This window comes from Terrapene carolina, unplaced genomic scaffold, assembly GCF_002925995.2.
Source record: "Terrapene carolina triunguis isolate 2854851 unplaced genomic scaffold, T_m_triunguis-2.0 Scaffold93, whole genome shotgun sequence".
NCBI lineage: Eukaryota > Metazoa > Chordata > Testudines > Emydidae > Terrapene > Terrapene triunguis.
In genome coordinates this window covers 30,705,987-30,724,468 of record NW_020664444.1, presented here as the reverse complement: position 1 = coordinate 30,724,468, position 18,482 = coordinate 30,705,987, and the positions used below count along the sequence as shown (strand labels likewise).

The 18,482-nt window shown below is 49.2% G+C and overlaps 2 protein-coding genes across 4 annotated transcripts; one reads left to right on the top strand and one right to left on the bottom strand.

Annotated features, from left to right (window-relative positions):
* Positions 1 to 16: 16 nt before the first annotated feature.
* Positions 17 to 10,564, bottom strand: STUB1 (STIP1 homology and U-box containing protein 1). Its single transcript, XM_024199086.2, has 7 exons — positions 10,331 to 10,564; positions 7,163 to 7,361; positions 5,889 to 6,054; positions 4,926 to 5,016; positions 3,648 to 3,704; positions 2,807 to 2,923; positions 17 to 1,171 (listed from the first exon to the last, which is right to left on the bottom strand). The coding sequence occupies exons 1-7, from the start codon at positions 10,562 to 10,564 to the stop codon at positions 1,046 to 1,048; spliced, it is 990 nt and encodes a 329-aa protein (XP_024054854.1). The 3' UTR covers positions 17 to 1,045.
* On the top strand, positions 10,555 to 17,761 carry LOC112106053. 3 transcript variants are annotated; one of them, XM_024199090.3, is made up of 6 exons: positions 10,555 to 10,710; positions 11,568 to 11,731; positions 12,015 to 12,108; positions 14,896 to 15,055; positions 15,874 to 16,026; positions 17,279 to 17,761. In XM_024199090.3, exons 2-6 carry the CDS (start codon positions 11,604 to 11,606, stop codon positions 17,449 to 17,451), a joined length of 708 nt encoding a protein of 235 aa, XP_024054858.2. In that variant the 5' UTR covers positions 10,555 to 10,710; positions 11,568 to 11,603; the 3' UTR covers positions 17,452 to 17,761. The 3 variants fall into 3 exon arrangements, with proteins under 3 accessions (XP_024054858.2, XP_024054863.2, XP_029767114.1); XM_024199095.3 differs by lacking the exon at positions 10,555 to 10,710 and having other exon boundaries at positions 11,456 to 11,731; positions 17,282 to 17,761; XM_029911254.1 differs by lacking the exon at positions 10,555 to 10,710 and having other exon boundaries at positions 11,460 to 11,731.
* Positions 17,762 to 18,482: the final 721 nt, after the last annotated feature.

Here is an 18,482-nt window from a genome sequence, read left to right as displayed (position 1 = left end):
ACATTCAGACTATTTAACACTTATTGCTGAAATATTTATTAACGTTAGCAAACTTCCGGAGAGCGAACTCATGAAGCCAGGCAGTCTGCAGGCCAATCAGACATCAAGACTTTCAACAACCAAAACGCTTTAGGCCGACTTTTTTTTAAGGGTTTAATTAAAACAAATATGAACTTTCATCCAAGTGGTTAGCAGGGAACTACTGTCCCTGGGGCTGGAGAGTGGCCTCCCATGGGTCACGGCTTCCATCCTTCAGGACAGTGGTTTCCCAGTATGAGCCCGCACGCCAGTCAACGTCCGTATAATATATATTTCATTTCCCTCCCCCAGCAAGTGGCTATTTACAGGAAAACATGAAGAGAACTACACTAGACAGACAGGAGATGTAGGAAGAAAGAAATACAAACTATGTACAGAGGGAGGGAGTGGGGAATGCAGCTCAGCACGGAGAGCAGGAGAGCCCTTCCGAGCCAGCTCCTCGCTCGTCACAGCCTGGGCCCTCGCTGTAGGCACGGCTCCCACATCTCCCCAGGAGCAGGGCTTGTGCTGTGGGGAAAGGGAGTAGGCAGCTGTTTTTGTGGAGGAAGGTCGTTCTTTACAGCCAAGGATCTGAGGTGGGTTATGAAAAGCAGTGATGCTGGCTAGTACAGAGTGACACTGCTCTTCCAAAAGTGCTTCTGTGGATTGCCTTCAGTGCTGGGTCCTCAACAGGCGCTCCCTCTCTGCCTGCCTAAGGCAGTCTTACTTCTGTCTATCATGTTGGGAGGTTACCAGGAGCCCAGGTGAGCAAGGAGCTGGAAGGACCCTCCATGGCCCTGCTCAGTCAGTCTGGCCCAGCTGTGGTTTCTGGGAGATGAGATGATAATGCACTCTAGTCCAGCACTGCCAATGGATCTCTGGGCATCCAGAGGAGAGAGAGAGAGACAAAGTGAGTAAGGCATGGTGCCAGCCCAGCATGCTCAGAGAGCAGTCTATAGCAGAGCGTGCCTGTGCTGCCACAGCTGGGGCTGCGGTGAGGATCCAGAGGACTGTGCCCGCTCAGCCATCAGTACTCTTCTACCCAGCCATTTTCTGATATGAATGCATCTATCACCTCCTTCATAGCAAGGTTTGGGATCAGCTGGTCTTGGGTCAAAGGACTTCGGGTCACAGGATCAAAGTGACCAACACGCTGAAAGGGAAGAGAGACCATAAGGAGGCTGGAAATAGAGCACAAACCTGAGTAACTAGCCCCTTACCCTGTTGCTGCAGCTGCACCCCCTGGCCTGCCAGAGACTTCCCAGCCACTCAGTCTCAGTTCCCTGGGTGTAGCTAGCCCCATCTGCCCACCTGCTACCTGTGGGATGCTCCCCACAGACAGGATGCCACAGCTGGACAGTTTAATCTACATTGTCTTGTCTCTTCCCCTCCTGTCTCCACTTCTTACTTCAGTGTGTTACTTACCCTAGCAGAAACATCTCCAGTCACAACCATTCCCATGGCTGTGGGAGTTTCAGAAAAAGAACCACCACCCCACAGCCGGGAGCAGGCTGGCAATCCCATGGCACGGAGCACACGCAAAGGAGAGAGCTGAGCTGTAACTTAGCTTACAATTTAACATTGCTCTGGGTGCATAGACCATCTTAATACTGGCCACAGTTGGAAGACGGGACACTGGGCTAGATGGATCTTTGGTATGACCCAGCATGGCCGTTCTTATGTTAGATTCAGGGACCCATCTAAACATAAGACTCCTCCAAATTCCTCCAAAGCTAAAGAGGAGGGATAGCTCAGTGGTTTGAGCATTGGCCTGCTAAACCCAGGGTTGTGAGTTCAATCCTTGAGAGGGCTACTTAGGGATCTGGGGCAAAATCAGTACTTGGTCCTGCTAGTGAAGGCAGGGGGCTGGACTTGATGACCTTTTGGGGTCCCTTCCAGTTCTATGAGCTACGTATATCTCCATATTTTTTTTTTCACCACGGCCCCCCGAAAAAGCCTGAGAGAACAGAGACTTTACAGCATGGCCGGTAGGCCAGACTGGCTCAGTCAGGGCTGGAAAACCCTGGCTGTGCGGTGAGATCCAAAGTGGATGGAACTTCGCTGACAGTGCCCAGCCAGCAGCCCTGCAATTAAAGCGGGGGCCTGGTAGCTCGAACACTTCAGACATTCTCCATTGCCCTGGCACCATGCAAAGGGAATGGCAGGGTGAGGTAACTGGGACTCAACCCATGGAAAACCTCACAGGATGAAGCATTCAATTCCGTAAGTGTGGCTCTTCTCACTGATGCCCCCTCCTCTAAACAAAGATGGGCTGGGGGACAGAATGAAGCTTAAGCTTTAAAATCAAGATACTTCAGTATTTAATATTTGGGTGGTCTCTGAAACCCCACTGCTTTTTCTGCAGGCCTCACCCCTACCCCCAGGTAGATTTCTACATTGTTACCAGGGGCTGGGGCCCACTAACACACCACAGTGCTTGCAAGGGCTGCAGCTGCTCTAGGATGGGGGAGGAAGGAAGCAGCACAGAGAAGCACCTGACCACTGAAAGTTTAGTCTGTGTCGCTGTTCCCCAATACAGTCAGTTTCCAATCTTTGTGTGGGTTTTTCACCCCCCCAAGGGGGTGCAAACCTACACAATCCGCCAGGGGGCCTCGGGTGCAGGCACAGCATCTGGAACTACATTAACTCATGTTTGGAGACTGATTTGATTTTAAGTTTCTATCTCCTAAAAATTGCTCTGGGTTTCTCTCCCTCACATGCGCACCCACACTCTTCCTTTCCTCCTGCCCTCCCACTCACATGCCCAACACTCTGGTTCCTCCATTACCTGAAGATGCTCTTCTATATCTTTCCTGTCATAGGTAATCCCACTGGGTGTGATACAGGGCTCTCGCATCAGTTCAAAACTGATCTTCCCACACAGGTAATCGGGGATGTCTCGCTTCTGACTCGAGAGAAAAAAAGTTCAGCATTAGGGAGCCATCATACAACAGGCCCATCTCTGGTCTAATGCAGCAAACCAATGAACAGGTGACCCAGGAACAGGACCTCAGCAAGGGTGCAAGCAGCACAGATTCCATCGCCAAGTCAGGCACACGATGGAGATCCTGCACTGCATATCAGAAAACACAGCTGGAGAATGGCGGGGCGTTGGTTTCTCTCTCTCTCTCTCTCTCTCTCTTTCTCTCAATACCTAGGCCATATTTGCACTCCAACTAGTCATTAAATCCACCCCCAGCTGGAGCTTCTACTATACGGTTTATATTCCATCCAGATAGATAGATGCCTGGCCTTCTCCACGGCTACCACATCCAGGAGAGCAGCTGACTGACAGTGAACAGTTCTCACCCTTTTCCGCTATGAAATGTCCCATCTCCACCAGCCATTGCAGCTGGAGTCCCAAGCTCATCCTCAAATCTGGGGCTCCATTCCCTCCCATGTGGCATATGGCCTTCTGGTCCAGCTCTCATTTGAGAGAGACCTGGTATTCACAAGAGTTTTAAATCAGTCCAACAGCAGGGTGGCGGTAGGGAGAACAGGAAGGATGGGATAAGCCACAGTTCTTTGGCATCCCGAGCTAAGCCACCTTATCAGTCATGTTTGATGCCCTCCCTCTGAGCACTCCTTGTCTGGTCACAGCTGCCACACCTGTTTAAGCCCATCCTCACCTTCCTCTTCTCATCCACCTGAGAGAACAGCTCATCCATATCTGCCAGGTACTTGGCCTGAAAGAGAAATAACCCCTTTAATGGGAGTGGGGCAGAGGGCCCTACAGGACTTTGTTGCCTCTTCAACATCTCTCAAGCTGCAGAGACTTTGGTACAATCACTGCAGCCATTGATGGGGAATTGTTCCCTCACCCACCCCAACAGCATAGGAGTCACTTCGCAGAACCACTTTTATAGAGAACAAACTGGCTCACAGCAAAAGTTGATAAGGGTCTTGGTCTCTCAGGGATCCTGAGGAACAGGATTTGGTGTCTCCCCTTGCCAGCCTCTATCTGCTGATATCAGAGTGTCAGTCACATACAGACAGGAACCTTCTTACTTTAATAGGCAAGAACTCCACCTCTAAGAACACATCTTCCGACCTGCTGAGTGGTTACTGCTCTACACTGCTGTACAGGAGACTTGGATTTAATGCTCAGACTCACTACCTAGACAACTGGGGCTGGCTATGTGTTGCTAGCAGTGTCAGCCATAACAGAGGTGATGGGAATGGTCTTGCATGTCAAATCAGTAGTGGCTCATGTGGTTGATAAAGCAGCGGTGTTGACAGCTTCCAAAATGAGTCAGTCTGATTGTGCCAGAAGAACATGGGGACAGGAATAAAGATCTTCATGGCTGGAAAGTGGGCATACAAAAAAACCACTGTCCACTTAATGCACAGCAACTGTCTGTGGGTGGGGCACAGAATTTAGATGGTAAAAGCAACAACGTTCAACTCATCTTTAACACCTGCTGCAGGGCAGTAAGAGCACCAGGAACAGCATGCACTCTGCTCACATAGAACCCCTCCATCATCCCCCACGGCCACCCCACTGATTCTTCTGACTCATCACTGCACCCGTGAAAGTCAGGAAATTGCTACAGCCATGTCCCCTCTAGGCACACTCCAATAGGATGCTCCACAATCCCCACAAAACTTCTACTACGGTCTATTCCAACAAGCTGCAGTCCTGTGTGATGCTCTTCCTTGGTGCCTGATCCCTACTCAACCACAATGAACCCAAAGCAGGACTATCACCTTCTGTGCTATGAAGGAACCCCAGCTGGACTGTGTTCATACCCCGCAAATCTGCTCCACAAGCAGGAGCTGTGGCGTGGTGGCCCTGGAGAAGAACTTCCCCTTGGGCTTGCTGCTCACACCAAGTAGGGACACATGCCCAACGCTACCCAGCAGGCCCAAATCCACACTGAGGGGATGGATTAATGAGGTTGCCTCACATGTTTGGCTTCAACGTTAGCCAGCTGAGCACGGCTCCGGCTCTCATCCACGTTCTCCTCTTGTTGTGTCCTTCGGTATTCGTCCAGCTCCCTAGGGGAGAACCAGGGGGACAACTTTCTAACTATATGGATGGTTAAGCACTGGAACAGGTTATCTATGGAGGTTGTGGAATCCCTGTCAGTAGAGGTTTTTAAGAACAGGTGTTTGTCTAACCTGTTAGGGATAGTCTAGGTTTACTTAGTCCTGCCTCAGCACAGGGGGCTGGACTTGATGACCTCTCAAGGTCCTTTCCAGCTCTACGTTTCTATGATTACAGTCCAGAGCAAATGATCAGCAAAGGAACTTGAAATGTCACAATGGAGAGGAAGGAATGTTCAGCTCAGAAAGAACACGCTCTTATTTCCCTTTCTTCAGCTTCTTGGTGCAAGGATTCTGGCTTTCTGGGAAAGCCAGATAAGCAGGGACTCTCTACCATTTCAATAGTGTGAGCTTCCTTAGGGCAGTGCCTTTTAAGTGCCAGGGTAAGCTCTGGTAGAAGGCCACTATCTTGTCACCAATTTCACAGTACTGGGAAATGTTTACAAAAGCTTATCTTTTCCCCTCCTCCCTTCACATATGGGAGGGTCAGCCTGTGGGATTCTGCCGCTCCCTGCCTGAGGTTGTAAAAATCTCCATCATTGGAGGTTTTTAAGAACAGGTTAGCTAAACACCTGTCAGGGATGAACTAGGTTTACTTGGTCCTGCCTCAGGGCAGGGGGCTGGATTTGATGACTTGAGATCCCTTCCAGTCCTACTTTTCTATGATTCTATGACTAAGGTGCACTAAGGAACTTTAGTGGGCACTAGCAGGGTCCACACAGGTCAGTTAGTGTGTGACTCCCTAGTGTGCACTAGAATTCACACCCCACTAGCGTAGACTAATGCCCAGTGCAGAAAAGCTCAGAGATTTCTATCTGCATTACCTCTCCTTCTCAGCCATGATGAGTTTGGTTAGATAGGAGTGCAACTCATTTTCCTGGTTGATCCGTTTCTCTTCAATGTTGTTCCAGCGCTTCTTCTTGGCAATCCGCAGTGCACTTGGAATATCATCCCCAAAATTCAGTCGCTGTTCCTTGGCTAGGTTATAGGCTGGGGAGACAACAGGTGCTCAAGGTTGGGGGCAGGGTGGAAGAAGCTGCTGCTTTGCTAAATCTAGTTAGGAGGTATATCTAATTAGAGGTGGGATTTGGGTCAGTGGATTATGGCTCCCACCACCTTTGCTTTGGCCAGGTGAGTCTGGTTTTGCCCCTCTCCCTGAAGGAGGGAACAGTGAGAGACACCTGTGCCTTTGAGTGCTACATCACTCCCTCAGTGCAAAGCAGCAAATAGGGAATAAATCCTTGGGCCAAGAGCTGCACACAATGACTTGGACCCCATTGGACCATCTCCATATAGAAGCTGGTCAAATCACTGATTTCTACACCGTTTAAGAAGAAACTGACTCCTGTTTAGGCTTCGTCCCCATTCAAATATCAGCCTGTTGTCAAGTGCAGAACCAAGATACAGGGAGTGGCAATTAAACTCCTACAGGTTTCCAAATGCCCTCTCTTCCTACAGAGGAATTGGATATGGGCAGTCTGAAGTGACTACACAGAACTGAACACCAGCCTTTTCTAGCTTAAATTCACATTTTGTATTTCGACAAATGGTGACTTGTGCCATATACTGGTGCCTGTTTTGTAAGAGAGGCCCATTCATTTCTCTGCAGCTGTGGCCCTCATCATGGTGCCTGTTTTGTATTGCTCAATTCTCTGGGTACGTCTACACTTACATCCGGGTCCGGATGTAAAAAATCGATGTTCTGAGTTCGATTTAGCGCGTCTGGTTAAGACGCGATAAATCGATCCCGGATCGATCCCGGAAGTGCCCCGGATCGATCCCAGAAGTGCTCGCCGTCGACGCTGGTACTCCAGCTCGGCGAGCGGAGTACACAGCATCGACGGGGGAGCCTTCCTGCCGCGTCTGGACCGCAGTAAGTTCGGACTAAGGTACTTCGAATTCAGCTACGTTATTAACGTAGCTGAATTTGCGTACCTTAGTCCGAAGTGGGGGGGTTAGTGTAGACCAGGCCTCTGTATGTTAGCAACAGCCAAAGATAGGCCCTGGTATCCTGTTAATATGGGAGGTCCTGGCCACCTCTATAGGTTGGTGACGGCTTGTGCCAGGCCTGAACATTTAATAGGAAGATACTGCTCACCTCTCTGCAAGTTAGCAATGGCCTCATCATAGTTCTCCATCTCCATCTGGCACTGCCCCAGAAAGAAATGGGCCTTCACTGACTGGCTGTCTAGTTCCAGGGCATGTTTACAATCTGCCAGGGCCTTATCATGTTGCTGCATCTTCAGGTAACACAAGGCTCGGTTGGTGTAGTATACTGCCACTAAGGGGTTCCGGTTCTGGAAGAAAAGTCAGATACATTAAAGGTCTGCCAAGGATAACACAAAGCATATGAGACTTTCATAACTGCACATGGATGGGAAGGGACAGAAAAGTTCAAGTCTTTCTCCTGCTCTTAGTATCTGTGAAATCTAAATATTACTGGATTGGTCCTCACTGTTCTGGTTATTTGCTCAACGTTATAGTAATGGTCACAAGCAGTGCTGAAGCATGCAAGCTCTGGACTGCTGTGCTCTAGTATTTAACCTGCTTGGCCTACTGCACGTTACCCTTTACAATATGGAGCCACAATTTAGGTACTAAGATGGAAATTAGCGTTAAAAGCCGTCTATCTGGGCAGGCTACTGAATCCTGGCTCATGTTTCCAGAAGTGCAAATGCAGAATTCTGCTTTTCTCTCTCATTTAAGCCTTGACAAGGCCTACCAGGCGGGAGTGTGCCTTTCCTTCACTGGGCCAGAGGAAAGATACACCATTGAGATGCTCCACAGACTCCTCATTATCCAGTAGACAAGGTGAGATAGAGTTCTAAGGCCCACAAAGGATAGTTTTGCTCAGAAATCCTGCAAAGTATAATTGGATCCAGAGAAGTTTGCTTTGTGGGAGAGGCCCGATCCTTGACCTGAATTATTTTAAATTACATAAATATTTTGCTCATGAAAGTTAGAACAGCACTGACTAGAGCCAATCAGGCAGGAACTGTACGTGATTCTCCTGCAGAGCTCTGCCAGTGCAATACAATCCTGACCTTATGCAGCCTCTGCTATCCCAAACCCTGGGCCTCCAAATAACAAACACCAATGCACTTCTTGATCTGCTGCACCATGGACAGTTCCAGTCCTGCCTAACCTCCTCCCAGTTTTGCCAGTTCATCACATTCCTTAACAAATGAGACCCATGGTATTCTAGCCCTGGACCTCCACCTACTCTACCAATGCACCACAGTCCAGACCTGCAGCACCTGCTATTCTAGTCCTGGGCCTCTGGCACAGTTCCATTGAGGGATCTCAATCCTGACCTGCCCCCGCTCCTAGCTATTCAAGTTTTGGATTTCTCCACTCTGCAGTGATTTGATGATGTGGACAAACATCCACAGGAGACTCTGAAGAGATGAATACACATTTTCACTTGTGAGTGACTCAAGAAAATTTGAACCCAAGTCTCCAAAGACAAAATGCTCTAGCTCTCAGACCACAGCTTGTTCAGTAAATGGATACAAGTCATGTTAATCAGCATGTCCTTGGAGCTAAGTGATCACTCCTGTCTTTCTAAACAGGAGACAACAATGAAGAGTCTAAAGCTGCATAATCTTGGCCCATCAGCTATTTCCCAAAGGCATGTTGTATGTTGTTTACAAGTTCATCATCATGGACCCAGCTAACAGGCTTTAGCAGTTACCATGAACCAGCAGCCAGGTTGATATACAAAAACATACTTAAAGAGCAGTACATGACAGACAAACTAGGAAAACCATGAATGCTACATTGAGACAGGCTAGATTGTGACAGTCACCCAAATCAAGAGTGGATTACAGACAACACAGAGCAGAGGCGATTTGTTGAGGGTGTGTGAGTAAACACAGAATAGACAGACTACACAAACTGGCTTTTGTAATGCTATCTTCCTAATGAAACAGAGGAAATACTTGACTCAGCTAAATACCAGGCGGGGCACAGAGACTATTCCAGACCTAGGAGAAAAGCATCCCAAACAGTAATCTCCTAACATTAGCAGTCCTGAGTGTTTAAAGAAATTTCCTTCAATCTCAAACTGTACATCTCAATCTGCAGAGTCAGAGAGAGAAAAAATCCCCCTGTGACAGGCATGATACAAGTAAAGGGTTTTATTCCCAAGAGGACATATGCTTAGGAACACAAATCCCAAAGAGCCATGGTATGAGCCCTAGATTATGGTTCTGATGGCACACCTGGAATCTGGACCACATCAAAGGTTCAAGTGCTGCACTAGACAGAGCTCACAAACACTGCAGTGCAGTGTTATGTAGAATGGGTCCTTTGGATGACATTTTAAACTAAGATCCTTCCTGCCCATAACTAGTGGATATTGAAGTAGAAACTAAGGCCCTATCAATAAATACTTCAATTATAGGGCTAAAGATCTCATATAGTACTTTGTGGAGAGACTAGGAGATAAACCGTGTCCTGTCCAAACCCTTTCAGCATCATAAATTCCAACATCCCCAGCTGTTTGCCTTTACTGCCATTGTCACTAACAATTCTCAACTCACCTTTTTGTAAAAGATTGATATCCCAAGTCTGAGCACCCCAGATCAGCACCCCAAGCTGAGCAATAACTGGAATGCTGAAAACATTGTCTAGGCCTAAATCCATAGGGTGACCTGAGTGTGAAATGTTTTTCCAGGCCTCCTGTTCCCAAGGAACTCTTGTAACCAACAGAGCTCTGAAGGAGGGACTAGGCCTCCAAGGAAGCAGGGACCTTAGCCTGGATTCTTCCCAAAGCGGTGTGTTTGTTTGTTTTCAAGCAGGAAGTGAGTTCTGCTGTATGTCTTTCCAGGGACACACAATGGATACTGGCCTCAGCTTCAAACAGCTCAGCCCCCAATGTGCAAACTGGCCCTCACCCTACACAGCTCAGCTCTACCTCCCCCAAATAGCTCAGCTGTGTCCCCTGCAGTGGGTACCAGCCTCTTCCCCTAGACAGCTCAGCTCTACGGCTGCCCACCCCCTGCAGTGGGTGCCAACCCCTCCCCCAAACAGCTCAGCTCTGTCCCCAGAGATGGGTGCCAGCCCCTCCCCCCAGACAGCTCAGCTCTATCCCCCTGCCCCCCTTGGGATCCGGCCCCTCCCCCCACACACCCCGGCCAGGCAGGTATCCCCCCCCACGCCAGGCGCCCACCTAGGCCTCAGCTTGGTCCGGTAGGCCGCACGGCTCCCCGGTCCCTCCATCCCAGCCCACCTTAGGCCGCTAGATCCCCCAGCCCGCACTCACGATGGCCCGGCCGTAGCAGGCGGCCGCCTCGGGGTACTTGCGGCTGACGAAGAGCCGGTTGCCCTGTTCCTTGTGCTCCTGGGCGCTGTGGCTCTTCTCGGGGCTGCCCCCGCCCGGGCCGCCCCCGAGCCCGGCCGCCGCGCTGCCGCGGGGCCCCCCGCACGGCCCCCCGCCGCCGGAGCCGCCCCCCAGCCCCAGGCCGCCGCCGCTCTCCTTCTCCTCCTTCCCCTTCATGCCGCAGCGCAGAGCTCCCGTGCGGGGCCCGGCCGGATCCCTGCGGCCTCGCACTGCGACAGCCCGGCCGGCCCTGCCCGAGCCCGCCTCCGCCCCGCCCGCAGCCAGCGGGACTTCCGGCGGGGCCGGGCCTGAGGGGAGGGCAGGTGAGATGGAGACGGAGTCGGCGCTGAGGGGAGGCCGGTGGCGGCTGGGAGAGTGAGGGAGCTACGGGGGTAGTGGCGGGGAGGGAGAGTTCGGGAGGATGGGGGGGGGGGGGGGTGGGAGGGTCGGGGCGGAGGGGGTTGGAGGGGGGGAAGGTCAGGGCTGGGAGAGTTAGGGAGCCAAGGAGGCTGGGGTGAGGGGATAGAGTGGGTATCAGGGGGCTGAAGGCTGGTGCTAGGAGGGTCAGGAAGGGTTGGGGGGCTGAGGGGGTTGGAGTGGGGGACAAGGGTGGGAGAGTCAGGGCTAGGAGAGTTAGGGAGCCAAGGAGGATGAGGTGAGGGGATAGAGTGGGGATCAGGGGGCTGAAGGGTGGGGTTAGGAGTGTCAGGGCTGAGGGGTCTGTGAGGGTTCAGGGGGCTGGAGTGGGGGTCTGGGAGGGTCAGGGAGCTGAGGGGGTTGGAGGAGGAGGGGAGGTAAGCTGAGGAGCTGGGTGGCAGGAGCAGGCACAGGGCACTGCAGGGAAATAAAGATGAATGCAGCAAGGGGGTAGGTCGGGCAAGGAGAGTTGCAGCTTCCTGGAGTGCAGGGAGAGCCAGGCTTAGAGGCAGCGCCTTGAGGGGGGGCCATAAGGACCAAAAGTGCTAAGAGGTGGAGAGGCCTGCTCGAGAGCATGGTGGGGTGAAGGACCGGGAGGTAAGAAGAGAAAAGAGAGAATGTTGACAAGGCAAGTAGAAGGTGAATGAAATGAGGATGGGTTTGGGGGTTGTAGGGAGGGGAGATAAGTATCAGCATTTTCTTCCCATAAGGTCTCTGCTCTGTAGTTCCATTAGCATCAAGTCTGTTTGTCCTTCTCTTTTAGATGTTCTTCATCCTCAGCGTCCTGGAACCTTGAAACATGCCATTAAGTGGAGGCCTATATGATTGTGAAGACCCCACCTACTGGAGGACAGTGTTTGATGTCTACTGGGATGTACTCAAAGCCAAAGGAGGCAGGCAGAAAAAACTTGCTGAGTTGGATAAATGGTAAATGCTCAAGCATTTAAGGTGTTTTCTTTTCTGCTGCATTATTCTCTCTAGGAGCACCACCTCATCATCTGTTGAGGAAGCATACAGCTATGAGTCCTATCCATAGCAGCCTCTTTCAGTGTGAAATCCCTGCCAACTGTTCTCCATTAGCAGCAGCTGGGTCTTCAATAGCATGAGCTTCCTCTCAGCCAGTCAGTACCAGCTGCAACTCCAGCAGCAAGAACATGTAGGTTCAAGAATATATTTTGACTCCTTGTCTCCCAACGGGTCTTTGTTTCAGGTATCAGGAGGAGCTGCCAGTTGCTATTGCAGGAAGGAGAGAAAAATATCTGACACAGGCTGAAGTGGTGAAACTGATGGAATGGAAACTTGCTGTAAGTAGCTTTCCCAGATGAATTGCCATATGTAACATCTCAGTGTTGGTGTCACTAGGCATCACCCTAGGTAATCGGGGGGGTGGAAGACCACGAGAGTCGAAGCCCCCCCGCTCTAGGCCAAAGTGAACCAAAGCCCCTCAATGTTAAACTTCACTAACCTCACCGGCCAGCAGCTGGAAAGCGGTAGTGATAAGGGGAACCTACATGCTTCTAGCTGAAGGACAAGATTACTTGCAGAAAGGAACATTGCGAACAAGCTACACAGCCAAGGTCGTTTAATGTAACTGCTGCAGAGGGAGGAAGGGGGGGGGGGGCGGGCGGGGCGGGGAGGAAGGAAAAAAAAAGGGGGGGGGGAACTGCTTGTATCAGTGAGCTTGATTTGAGACATGCTGGTCTCTTAGTGCCTATTCAGAGCTCTTGAATAAACTTTGTCTGCTTCTCCACCCTGGTGTGTTCATTGGCGCGAAGCACACCGGGCAACGAACCCCGCTGTTGCCCCCTTGGGCCCTCTGTGCCGGCAACATCAGCCATATAATCAAAGTGTTTGTGTAGTGGCAGGGAGGGTCTAAGGCTATGTTACAGCTTAAGTCGACATAAACTATGTTGCTGAAGTGTGTGAATTAGCCATCCCCTTGAACGACATTTATGCCAATTTAAGCGCCAGCGTGTAGAGCACTGTGTCAGTGAGAAAGCTGCTACTGCTACTTGCAGGGGCTGGGGTAATTAGATTCATGATCCATAGAGTGACTATATTAGAGAACTTACAGTAGCAGAGCTGCATCAGTGCTGCTGTAAACTCTCTAGTGTAGCCATAAGCTCAGAGCCTTGGGGTCTAGAACATCATTTTCAATTGCTGGTGGTTTGGAGCTCTGCTGGTTATATTGACTTTTCTTTAAAACCTGTGTGAAAGAGTTTGATGCTGCCAGCCTTAAGGCCTCTGTAGTTAGCATCTATTTAATTCTGTTATTCATATTTTAAAGGTACTGCAGTCAAGGAAAACAATCCAGCCAAATCTTCTGGTCTGTCTGAACCATGCTTGATGCATGACTGGGGGAGGAGCAATGGTGTCTTTATGCTACCTTTGTGGCTCCTTAATTGAGGGGTTATTGTGCCCCCACACACACACACACCTTATAGAAGCCTCAGGCTTGCTGTAAGTTGCAGTCAGCTACCATAACCCCAAGGGATTGTCCCAGCAATCAGGGATCTTGGGGGCATATGGCTTTTCTGCCACATGCAGTTGCCCAGGCTATGTCCCCTAAACAGGATCCTACAATGGGATGGCATAGAGCCACTCTGCCAGGTAGCAGCCTCCTCACCTTCTGAGGCTGAGGATTTAGCCCTTTATTTAAAAAAGTTATCCTCTGTGTGCATTAGTAATAACACATTAGAATATCAGAGCAGGAATATTTTTAAATCCAAGGTATGCTATTTGTTTAACTTTTTCCATTTCACCCAGCTTGGTAAGTTTCCTCTGACTAGCACAACAGAGCTGTGTGTGGGTTTCCACTACAATAGGGGAATTATTATTCAGTCATTTATGAAACATTAATACTGTACACAACTCTTTACAAACAAGGAGGTGGATCCCTGCTGCATAATAATCAAATTATCATGGGCTGTTGACTCACAGGAAGAAGGTATTAGTCCAAGTGTAATGGACAGGGTGGAAAAGTCAAAGGGAGTATTTAGGAGAGAGGAGCAGGAGGCATGTAGGGGACAAGGTGGGGGGAGATGGTGGAAACAAAGGTAAGAAACTAGTGGCATTGTAATGGGACAGAGGCTTGAAGATGTGGTCAGAGGAGCACATGCTTAGGCTTTGTCTACACTAGGAAAGAGGACAAGAAGATGAAGCCCCTGAAGTGATGTGCTCAGAGTGTGGGTGAGGAAGCTTTAAATCCCACCCTCCAGCAAAACAAAATGTTGCTGGAAATCTTGTGTTTCATAAAATCGTGCACACCCTAGGGTTTTAAAAACAACACCTTTTCTCCCAAACAGAGCCTAAATTCTGAGCTTCAGCTCACTTGGCATTCTCCTTTTAGATAGTCACATAGCTTTTTCATTTTCTGGACCAAGGGTAGGCAACGTATGGCACGCGTGCTGAAGGCGGCACGCGAGCTGATTTTCAGTGGCACTCACACTGCCCGGGTCCTGGCCACTGGTCCGAGGGGCTCTGCATTTTAATTTAATTTTAAATGAAACTTCTTAAATATTTTAAAAACCTTATTTACTTTACATACAACAATAGTTTAGTGTTATATATATATATATATATATATATAAAAAAAAATTAGACTTATAGAAAGACCTTCTAAAAACATTAAAATGTATTACTGGCACGTGAAACCTTAAATTAGAGTGAATAAATGAAGACTCGGCACACCACTCACTTCTGAAAGGTTACCAACCCCTGTTCTGGACCATGCTTGAGGATAAAGATCCCCACATGGGGTGTTTTCCTTCCAATCACAAAACATCTCAACTTGGAGAATGCCAGGAAGGGCTCTCCCTCTGGATCACTAGTGGCCCAGAGACCATAGCTTGGGAACCTCCACTAAAAAGAAATATCCCTGGAAGGACTCATTATACTTTTCCCATGTGTTGGAAAGGAACTCATGGCCCCAGGGTATTGAAACCCTTATTATAAAGGCCACTTTTAATTGCTGGTGCCCATAAACTATAGACTTTTTCCCGTAGCAATGAGCTGTACTCACTTGTAGAGCGAAGAAGCTGAGCTCTTCAGGTTGGGATGTCCTTACCATGCTCTTCTCTCCTCCCATCTAGCGGGGAAAGTTTCGTCCTCGTCTGCAGCAGCTGGTGGCCAGTAACTCCAGTGAAACGGTGGAGGGCTGTACAAGGAAAGCTTTCCAGCTCCTTCCAGACGTGGCAGCTGCCATTACTGAGCTGAGCCAGCTAAAGGCTGTGGGACCAGCCACAGCTTCGGGTAAGGAGTTGTGGGAGGGAGGGGATAAATCCAAGAGGGCCAGGGCCCGGCTATACCGTTAGGTAAGAAATGGGAAGATTGTTCAGATTTTCCACAGCACTGTGTAAATAGCACCACCCAAATGGTGCTAGTTAGAGTGGGATCTGAAATGCTGATCTTTCCTGGATGATAAACACTTCTGGGAGACAGTATTGGCCCTAGAACTGAGCACTGGGGAAAAGAAAGGGGAAGCACCCACATCTGCAACCTGGTCTCAGTTTTTCCCAATCCAGCAAGTAGCCAAACTTGTTTCCAATGGCCAGTTCTTAGAGAGAAGACCTTCGCATGTGCTTAGTGCTGTGGCTGGCAAAAGCAGCAAATCAAAGGCATCTGGGCTTGCATGGGATGGTGCCTGCATATGAAGTTGTGGTTAGGTCTCTGGCTCACTGTGTTTTCCCGTGTGTTTGTGTAAAGTGGGGGCACATTCACATGTGGGGGGAATTAGAGACACGCTCAAACTGCAAAATTGTAATCCTTATTTCAATCCCCCTCTCCTCCCAAATTCAAGACTGTTCAGACACCCAAGTTTTGGTTCAATCACATCTCTGCTGGGAATAAAGGTGAAACATACTTTTGGGTTCAGTTTCCATGATGTGTCCTGGAAGGTGTGGTCAGGAGTCTGATTCCAGGCGTTCTGAGAGCCTGAACAAGGTGGGGGAAGCTGCATGTTTCTCCAAGACACGGGGCAGTCACTGTCATGCAGGCTGCCCCGTGTCTCCTCTTTCTACCCCCAACCTCTTCCTTTTCTCTGCTCAGCACCTTCCACTCTTCCCACTTAGCAATTCTAGCTGCAGGAGCCCCAGAGGCTGCGGCATTTATGGCAGATGAAGCAATGGAGTCCATTCCAGGCCTCACCCCAATTCAATATACCCTCAAGCATTACATCCTCTACCTGGACAAGATCCAACTCTGTGTCAAGAAACTAAACAAAGGTAAGGGTAGGCGGGGTCACTGCCACAGACCTCATAGGGGGTAGGGGAAGGAGGATTGCATCTCTCTGCTTTAGTTAAGTGTTTATGGTCTGAATTTCAGAAATTATTTGAACTGCAATGAACCCTTTAGTGCTTACAGTAAGGTTGTCATTATGATACAAGAAAACAGTGGTTAGCACAAATGACTGGGAGTCAGGACCCTGGATTCTATTCTTGTCTCTGCCACTGATTGCATGGCCTTGGCTAAATTACGTAGGCCCAGAGCCTCAAAGGCATTTAAGCACTTAACTCCCATCAATGGGAGTTAGGCTCTTAAATACCTTTGAGGATCTGGGCCCTAGTTTCTCTGTGCTTCAGCTTCCCCCATCTGTAAAATGAAAGTAACATTTACTCACCTCTGCCCAGTGCATTGAGATCCTCAGATGAAAGTTGCCGAAAAGTACAACATTGTTGATATCTGGCATTTCTGCATCACGTGATTCATTGAAAAGTAAATTAATTGGTAGTCAAATTCAGGAAACAGAATTTCCTGGTTTCTTAGACCTGAACCTTGCAGTCACTGTAGAGCCATTCTCAGCAGCGCCTGTATTGAAACAGCTGCTCTGCAAGATTTCCCTTATTAACCTTTCCTTGCCTTCTGTGCCCACCATGAATTTGCATTGCCTTTTCATTCTCCCTTCAATTTTTGCTTGAAGTTGTGGCCAGCTCCATCTCCCTTCCCTGCTCCCCTGGTCTGTGTCTTCCTCCTGGGTTTCCAAAGGTCTCAGTGTGGCAATGATTCTGTCCACTAAGTTTTCCTGCCCTGCTGTACTGTAGAACCATAGCAGCAGTAGGGCAATTGTAGGCCAGGATTGCAGAGATGTTCTCCTGCCCCAGCCCACGTGTACATCTATGAAACAGCAGCTTTTGATCTTTCCCTCCCTCCTAGTCTGGTATGACTGACATTCTCCACTCAGGAGAGGCTCAGAACTGGAATAGCAGGAGGGATGTTTGCAGGGCCAAAGTGAGGTGTATTGCCAAAGTTGTGTGGGAGCCCAGGAGAGATGCTGCAGATCTGGATCAATGTGCATTAGCAGAGTTGTGTGAGGGAAGTCTGTCTCATTCTAATCTGTACTATCAGCCTTTCACTTTACTGGGCCACATATCTTACCAAAAATTCATTTGGGAGATGAGGGAGACAGGGTAGGAATCAATCTACATCTGGTTCCTCTACTGATGCAGAGTGTAATTGCTCCCTTCTGATCTTTTCTAGCGGATACAGAGAAAGCATGGACTCCTCATCGTGTGGAGATGTGTCTCTGGGCCTGGGCTGTGGCACAGAAATTGTGTCCTTCACTGCTGCAGACTCTCAGCTCAGGGGGAGAGAAGGCAGCTGATGAGGCGGATGAGGATGTTAGACCCACAAAGAAATGGAAAGCCAGGTGAAAACATTATCAGCCAGGAACCTAACAAGCGTCACTCAGTGTTTGCCTCCTGTTATCCGATGCACAGTTTGACTAAATGCCAAAGCTGGACTCCTTGGGGAATCTAAATATTGCCCTTTTTGGGGGGGGGTCATTCAGGGAATGGGTCAAATTGATCAGGTGTGGGAAGAAACAAAGGGGAGCTCTTCTGTTTGAATCACTCCCCATTTGGAACCAAAGCTGAGCTTTCAAATGGAGCCCTCTGCTTGGTGTGTGCAATGATTTTTACAATAATTCCTTAATAAACTTTTGATGGTTTTCGTACTACCACATAGTTGGGGTTTGCTTGGTTGCCAATAGGATAATGATGTGCCAACAGGAAGTGCCCTCTCTCTTACTGTATCTCTCTTGTCCTATCTCACCTACCTCCTAAACATGAATGGATCTTCCAGGATGCCATCCTGGCCCCAGCTCTGACTTCCTGGACCATTTACCTCGTTCATCTCCAATAATCCCATTGATTGAAGATTCCTCCAGCTAGAATTGTATCATCAGAGTTCTTCCATCACAATAGCTGCATGTCATGATCATTAAAAGAGCTGGTGACGTGCTCAGCCCTGAACAATAGTCAGACATCATGAAAGTCTCTGCTCTGGAGAGCTTATGCTCTGCGTGACCGACGAAATGCATTGAGACATCCAGAGGGGAAGTCACCATGGGTTTTATTTCCCCCTTCCTTCTATTCCTCTCCCCAGTCTATTCAATTTTTCCATGGGTACACCCTACAAAAGAAGGGTGTCTTTAGTAGGGACTTGAAAGGGGATTGGAGACCTGACAGATAGGGATCAGGAGATCATTCCAGGCATAGGAAGCATCACAAAAGAAGGCCAAAAAAAAGGAACGGAAAAAGGAAATGGATGAGGCTAGCACTGTTGGCGTAATTGGCATGACTGCACATTCCAGGCACTGAAGTGTATTGGCAGTGTACTGGAATAATGATGCTGCAGTTCAGGCCCTTGGTACACTGGCAAAGCTGTGGGGACTCCAGGATTG

Excerpts from the sequence above, each read along its gene's own strand:
- STUB1 (XM_024199086.2), bottom strand. The coding sequence starts at position 10,564 with ATGAAGGGGAAGGAGGAGAAGGAGAGCGGCGGCGGCCTGGGGCTGGGG. Across the intron at positions 5,017-5,888 it reads ATCATGGCTGAGAAGGAGAG|GGAGCTGGACGAATACCGAA; the intron begins GTAATGCAGATA and ends GTTCTCCCCTAG. Across the intron at positions 2,924-3,647 it reads AGGTGGATGAGAAGAGGAAG|AAGCGAGACATCCCCGATTA; the intron begins GTGAGGATGGGC and ends CTCTCGAGTCAG.
- LOC112106053 (XM_024199090.3), top strand. The coding sequence starts at position 11,604 with ATGCCATTAAGTGGAGGCCTATATGATTGTGAAGACCCCACCTACTGG. Across the intron at positions 11,732-12,014 it reads CTTGCTGAGTTGGATAAATG|GTATCAGGAGGAGCTGCCAG; the intron begins GTAAATGCTCAA and ends TCTTTGTTTCAG. Across the intron at positions 16,027-17,278 it reads TGTCAAGAAACTAAACAAAG|CGGATACAGAGAAAGCATGG; the intron begins GTAAGGGTAGGC and ends GATCTTTTCTAG.